The sequence below is a fragment of the Sander lucioperca genome, chromosome 23 (genome assembly GCF_008315115.2).
Source record: "Sander lucioperca isolate FBNREF2018 chromosome 23, SLUC_FBN_1.2, whole genome shotgun sequence".
Taxonomy (NCBI): domain Eukaryota; kingdom Metazoa; phylum Chordata; class Actinopteri; order Perciformes; family Percidae; genus Sander; species Sander lucioperca.
Window position 1 is genome coordinate 19,616,695 of NC_050195.1, and position 7,746 is coordinate 19,624,440.

General features: G+C 39.2%; 1 protein-coding gene across 1 annotated transcript; it reads right to left on the bottom strand.

Annotated features, from left to right (window-relative positions):
- Nucleotides 1–3,236: 3,236 nt before the first annotated feature.
- LOC116045350 (delta-type opioid receptor-like) lies at nucleotides 3,237–7,454 on the bottom strand. Its single transcript, XM_031292985.2, has 4 exons — nucleotides 7,262–7,454; nucleotides 6,738–6,990; nucleotides 4,538–4,890; nucleotides 3,237–4,177 (listed from the first exon to the last, which is right to left on the bottom strand). The coding sequence occupies exons 1-4, from the start codon at nucleotides 7,359–7,361 to the stop codon at nucleotides 3,648–3,650; spliced, it is 1,236 nt and encodes a 411-aa protein (XP_031148845.1). The 5' UTR covers nucleotides 7,362–7,454; the 3' UTR covers nucleotides 3,237–3,647.
- Nucleotides 7,455–7,746: the final 292 nt, after the last annotated feature.

The window sequence follows — 7,746 nt, forward strand, 5'->3', positions numbered from 1 at the left end:
AGTTAATATAAAATAGCACACTAATTAGGGGTGGGGTTTCAATGCCCATATCCTTTTATGTTTGATTTATGTCCATTGCCAAAGCCCCTTGCCTTAAGGGTATGAACTGCTTTCTCCACCATATATTCTTTGATCCAGTTATCCATACTATGCCAGTCCTTTTTCCCTCCATTACATTAATACTGCCTGTTTTACTGCATGCAGATAAGGCACTGCTTTGCTTTACATGCTCAAGTTGTTTTCTGTGTAAACATATCTGGACAGTCTGTATGTTTAACACTGATGACAGGGAACTAATCACAACCCTCCAGAACCTCTTCACCTCAGGGACAGCCATAACATGAGTGTGCCAAACTCACCACAGCCAAGCCAACATGCTTCTGATGTAAATAGTTTGGTTTCTTTCTTTAATTTACATGGTGTTACCATCAAAGTAAATATTCACAATCATTGGTTTGTAGTGCTATTAAATAAAAACAGGTCACAAAGTGCTTTAGAAAAGGCAACACATGAAAATTAGATTGAATATTAACTGCACCAGAACAAAATAGGTCAAGCAGATTTCAGTAAAATAACAAAAAATGAAGTTACAACTTAAGTAAACAAAAGATAATTAATTAAAATCAGGATGAACTCTCAGATTTAAGTGTGTTTGAATAATATTAGGGTAGGCTATTTTACTCATTATATGGATTAAAAGACCAACAGATTAGAAGATTGTATCATTTTTTAATCTGATATTCAATATTTTATTATTTAATATTTGTATATCATTAATATCCTTATTTCTGGATTACCAATCAGGCAAAGCAGGAAACTGCCCCTGGCCTGACAGACCATCAAGGGTCTTGGTTTGTGTTTTGTTGGGGAGTGTGGAGATAAAGCACTGACATGATAAGGGCCTTACAGAGGTTTCTGCTTTATTAGGCTATATAGAACTAAGACATTTGTTATTTTAGCTGATGTTGTGCTTATATGTTGCATATTTCTATATTTGTTTGTGTTTAATGAATAACCTCACAGCAAACCTGGAGCCAGGAATGATGTACACTGTGCAAGGGGAGGGGAAGAATGGCCAATCCGTCAGTGTTCTCCTCAGTCTGACCACCTGCTGCAAGCTGCTGTAGATGGCTGTAGTGAACCATCTGCTTATGTCAAGTTATGTACATGCAACTATCAATCATTGTAAAATTTATTTTTTTAATCAGACCACATGTATTTTTTTTTTGAAATTACAGTTTTCATCCTCTGGAGGGAGCTGTGGGCATACAGTAAAACACTAAATCTACACCTACAGTGGACTCCTGACCTCCCACTTAAACTCATCTCTAAAAACAAAAACTGCTCTTCATCTGTCAAACTGTGATTTAAATAAGCCACTGTGAGGGACAGTTCTTTCTTTTAAAATAAAATATTCAAAAGTAATGATGCAGTGCAAACAGAAAGACGTTTCTGGCGGTGTCTAAGGGATGTATCACAATTACACACTGCAGAGAATTTACAAATAAACACTGATAACAAGATGAGCTTGTCACTGCAAGAGAAGAGAATCAAAGTGGATTTGTTAAACTTGCTTTAATATTAAGTGCTTTACACACAGGAGGTTTTGATCAATACGTCTAACGTTTAGGTTGGCAGCAGTCAAAGACAATATACAGCAGCAACAGATGTAAACAGTAAGCACAGATTTTTCATCTAAGAATAAAACAACAATGTCTTGGTCACAGTGTGGTTCCTTAGGATAATGTCTCTTATTATTTTGTCTAGTAACAGAACGTATGTGCTTTATATATTTTTATGCCAGTATACATAGAGATTTGTTAACAGTAAGAAAAAGTTGCCCTAAACCAACAAAGCTCTGGTTCAGGGACTTGAGAGTGAAACAAAATGTTCATGAAAATGGATTTAACTACTGAATTATATACAAATTAGCTAATGAGTTAGATGAGTTAATACCATGGGTAATCATATGTTTATATAATACAGAATCTATTTGCAGTACATTCGAAATAACAGCACAGTCCATCAAGCATACAGGCTGCCTATGTTGCATTATACTATCATAGCAATGATCATTGACATGCTACACATACAGTATATTTCAATGATGTCTGTGCAATATTTTTTGTTGTCTATACAAAATTATGTATACATACTATCATACTGTACAGATGAATAAATACACTGTATTTAACCAACTTTAAACAGCTATACTCATGTTTTCAGATTGCACTGATGAGAACGTTTCCCTACAATAATAGCACAAGCATTTCACAAAGCACATGTGATAAAATTATAAACCATTAATTGAACAACTTATCAAACTGGACACAACTCCAGAGTCAAAGCTGATAGAGAGCCCTCTGTCAAATTTTAAATGCACATTCAAGTCCAGGATTTTTTAAGTTTTCTCATCGATAAACTTCCTTTGATGCAGTTTGGATACTTAATTTTTTTTTGTTTACCTCCCAGTGACTTCAAAGTCCAACATGACTCAGTTCTGTGACATTGTGGTATTAAAAAAACAGCTGCTGTTTGACCCCATTTAGTAGTCATTACTGAAATCATTTTCCGCTTCTACAAACAAATGTTATCCTGGACTGTAAAAGGCACATTTGGCAATAAAAACATTATTGGAGGAAATTACAGGAAAAGATAGAATTTGAGAAACATAAAGCAAATAAATGAGCATAAAAACATTGATGTAACAAGTATACTATGTGAAGGCTCCAATCATGTTACATCTTTCATCCGTCTCTTTGTAATTTTTCTATTAAAAATTAATTAAATTATTTAATTAAAATTAAATTAATCAACAATTTTCCTGAGAAATGTTGACATTTTGCAATACTGTTTGGGATGTGCCAGATGGTTTGGGGATGTCCCACTTATAGGAAAACTTATAGTCCATAGGAGATTTGAGGGGGGATGCTATCCCTCTTGTTAGCAAAATGACCAAAATTAAGGCATATTAACCTTTCCATCCCTTAGTAGTTGAATATGTTAGTCTAGTCTGTCTCACTAATCCTTTATCTGACTAGGTTTGTTCAAATTATAATCTACGACCATGACTCTGAAACTGTGCTGTGAACTGACCAATTCATGGCGCTGTCCGTGGTACTGAAGTAGCAGACAGAATTGCAATTGTGACTTTTTCTCCAAAAAAAATTATCATGGGGCGGTTCGCTAGTTGTGGGTAAACAACCGCCTATTAAAAATGAATAAATAAAAACAAATCGCCTATACTGACTTATAGTCTTTATTAATAAGTTCAGTTCTTTCTTAATAATATACTCTCTAGCAGGACAGAGAATGGTTTGAAAATCAAAGACAAATAAAGACAAACTGGCCTTTTTACTTGCTTAAACCAAATTATCTTCAATTTCACATCCACTTACAGTAAATATGCAATCTTTATAACAACTGCCATGAGGGGAAAAAATAATCAAAGTGGAACACAACTTATAATTAATTTGATCTGTTAAAATTAAATCATATAAATGGTGGCACTGATTAAACCCCAAGTGATAATACAAATGAATTCTGCAATAGAGTCAAAACTACATTTCAGATGTGACGTGGGTTAGGCCTAGGTCATGTGAGTCTTCTTTTCCAATGTGGGAAATTGAAGACAGTTCCACTGCTAGTCATGTCGGCTTTCTAGTCCCATCTGAGTTCTCCAGGGCAACAGCGGCCTCACGGACACTGCTGGGGGTCTTCTTGCTTCCTGACACCTTCTCCCCATTCAGTTCGGCTGTGAGGCAGAAGTCTTTGAAGCAGCGTTTGAAGTTCTCATCCAGAAAGGCATACAGGACAGGGTTCAGGCTACTGTTTGTGTAGCCCAGAGCCACGCAGAAGAAGTAGGCGGCCATGATGCCGGTGGTTTCAGGTATGCTCACCAGTGCCTTGACCAGGATAAAAATGTGAATGGGAGTCCAGCAGACTACAAACACAGCCACAACGACCACCACCAGCCGCGTGATCCGCCGCAGGTTGCGGTCTTTTTCTCGCGTACCGGACAACATTCGGACGCTCTTCAGCCTCAGGACCATGAGAGAGTAGCACACGGTGATGATGAGCACAGGCACGACAAAGGCAAAGACAAACACACATATCTTCATCAGTGTGTCCCAGTACACGTACGGCTCTGGGAACTGTAAGGCACACTCAGTTATGTCTGCAGGAGCAAAGGAGACAGGGAGGGAGGGAGATGTGAATAACGTGATGAAGTGCACATTTGCTTTATCACAAATAAAATCCCATTCTGTGCCCTTCTGCTGTCAATTTAGCAAAGGGTTATGCAACAGCTAATCTGCACTCAAAAGGGTACATTTTGCTCTAAACTCTGCTTTTTTCTGACATCATCTATATATTTAGGAAGGAAGGTGCATGATGTGTGGTTAATGGAAAACTCTGCACTGACAGATGAAAGAATATATTTCTGCTCTTAAAATATTATCGGCACATGATTTGAGTAAGTCTCCAATACTTAAAAGCTTTTCAACGTTATTCAGGGATGGTTAAAGCACTTCCTCACCACTTTTCGTCTGAGTGCCACCCAGGATAAAAGCAGGTATCCCTGCAGCTGAGGACAGGATCCAGATGCACACGTTGATCATCTTGGCTTTGATCGGAGTGCGGAAGTCCAGGGCTTTCACCGGGTGGCACACAGCCACATAGCGATCCACACTCATCATGGTGAGGGTGAAGATACTAATGAACATGTTGTAGTAGTCGATGGAGATGAAGACCTTGCAGACCACCTCACCAAAGGGCCAGGTATTCAACAGGTAGTCTGTGCTCTGGAAAGGCATTGTGGTGGTGACGAGGGCATCAGCAAGGGCTAAGTTGAAAATGTAAATGTTGGTGGCTGTCTTCATCTTTGTGTACCTGTTAAACACGCACAACACAAGGTTGTCCTGTGATAGTGAGGAGGAGATAGATGACCAGAGCTAACCACCCATCCAGATATAGCAGCCGTTTATTGCTTGGCTGGCTCTTCTTGTCTTATTATGAATTAAACATTGTCCATTATTCCCCGCTGCTTCATTGAATCCGTCATGTCATTTTTCTGACTCACACTTTGTTATTTATAGTGTGCTGCTGATTGCAGGCCATGTGTGGTCAACTTGTTTTTCCCTTCATTAAATTATGATAGCGTTAAAAGGAACAGCGTGTGGGAATTAGGGGGATCTATTGGCAGAAAGGGAATATAATATTTAGAACTATGTTTTCATTAGAGTACAATCACCTGGTACTAAGAATCATTGTGTTTACGTTAGCTTAGAATGAGCCCTTCATATCTACGTATGTAGCGGGCGGGTCCTCTTCTACGGAGTCCACCGTGTTGCACCGCCATGTTTCTACAGTAGCCCAGAACGGACAAACCAAACACTGGCTCTAAAGAGGGCCTTTCATCTAAATGTTGTTCGGTGTTCAACAGGTAGTGTTCAGTGGTTTCATCTGAGCTTTATCTGCCTGCTGTGACTGGAAACGACACTGATGAGAGCCGTGAGAGTGAATCAAAACATATACCAAAACAATGAGTTGAAAGATGCTAAAACACTACTGAGAGCTGAGGGGGCCTGCAGTCGGGGGATAATTATCTTTGGGTTCAGGAGAGACCCCCTTCATGTAGTCATTTGATCCACTGTTGTGGTTATAAAAAATTTCATTAGATCAGCTTTAACAGTACACACCATTTAAAGCCATAAAGGGTGCACTGCCCTGTCAGATACTTCTAATAATTGCTTTGCTCAGCGTCTAATATGTGGCCTATGTTGACTTTGTGAGAGTTCAGATGAGGGTAATTTCAGATGTTGTTTACTCTAAATCAACATAAAAGGCTTTTTGACTTTGACTTAATCCTCCACCAGGGAGCAACTAAACAGTATAAAGTACAGTCTTTTCTGTAACTGAAGTGATAAAATTGGCTTCTATCGACAGGGGACACAATCAATCTGATTTGAGGTAATTGTTGTCTACCAACCGAAGCATTCTGGATGGCACTGCTGCATTTTACATTACATCAAAGGAGATTTATTGGTACTCACACCATAAATAACGGCCAATGAGCTACAAGCAGGCTATCAGCTTGCTTTCAACTATGATTAATATCATGTCCATCAGGAGAAATGTACAGAATATTATTATTATTTTGTGGAGCTTGGGGGTTATTGGATTCATAAAATTGGCCACTTTGAAGGAGGCAGAAACAATTGCCATGCATTTAACTAGCACTAATCTCAACCCTTTCTTTGTCAAAATGCAACTCCAGTTTTTGTCTCTTCTGACTTACAGCAAAATGCATGTATATATTTAGATGTTATCCCAGCCATTTAACAGGTAACATGCTAGCTCTTTGGATGAGATGTAGAAGTGGGCTTTAGAGCAGAAGACCAGTCTCTAGAGAGCATCCAGGCAGTAAGAACAACTATGACATAGACCAGATGGCATTGAGGCCACTGTGAAAGCCCAAGGGTAATAACATTTACAGTGACTGGAGGAACACATTCTTCTGCATAGACCTCGGTTGTTTTCTATTTCTAAAAACACATAATTAGGCATCCATGCATGTGCCAAAAGAGATTACTAGCCATCTTTTCTCAATTTCCAGAACATGTCCTATTAAAAATTATCCTTTAAGTTCAAACTGCACCTTTAAATCAACATTCCTAGTATATTCCTAAAGTGCATTGCCATTGTGAACACTATTGTATGGATTTTTATGACCTTACCTGATGATCACATACATGACGAGGCAGTTGCCCAACAAGCCGACCACAAACACCACGGAGTAGACTGCAGTGATGATGGGGATGATGGGAGACATGCCCTCCGGCTCCCAGTTATCATCGTGGGTCATATTGCGGCTCTCGGAGTATCCGGACACCCAGGCTGAAGAATTCACCGGACAGTCTTCCAACAGCGCAGAAAAGCACTTATTGTCTTCTTTGAAAAATTCAACCGGAGTGCTTTCCATTTTCACACCTGTTTGTTTAAAAAATAAGCTTTAAAATAAGACATTAAATGAAAAAAAAAAATGCTTGTATGGCAATAAGTGATGGGGCGGACATGGTTGTGACTGCACGTGGAAAAATATTTAAATCCTGATTAAAATAAAAAATAGCCTACATCATCACGTTACTTCAAAACCATGACAGCCTAACTTCACTTCGGTTCCAAAGCATATAGTCACACAAGAGCGCTATCGCCTTTCAGAAAAAAACGACAACACATCCAATTTGAAGCTCGCACTCACCTTGATAGACCCAAATAAGCGGACGCAACCTGTAAAATATATATGTTTGTATGTACTCAGTCCGGGTTGTTTTGTTTCCTTGGGGAAGGTTACAGCTCATCAAAGTTTTTGGATGGTACTGCGCGCGGAGAGGAGCAACAGCGGCTTTGCGGACACTCGTGCACACGCACTGATGGAGAGGCGGTGCGCATGTCAGGCTAGACCAACCACACACACACACACACACACACCAAGCCAACCTTCACCCAAAATATGAAATGACAATAACCTGCAGGCAGGCACACATCTTTCTACAATCTTATGTCACAGGGGAGTAACAACTGTTAACATCATTAACCGAGTCATCCCTGATTTGCATATTCGGAAATTTAAAAAGGGTTAACCACGGTAAAATAGCATTTGTGATGTATTTATCCCCTGATGATGTCCAAAATCATCTATCTTAAAATAGGCTGCAGGTTCATGTCACAGCAGTTCTCTGGAAG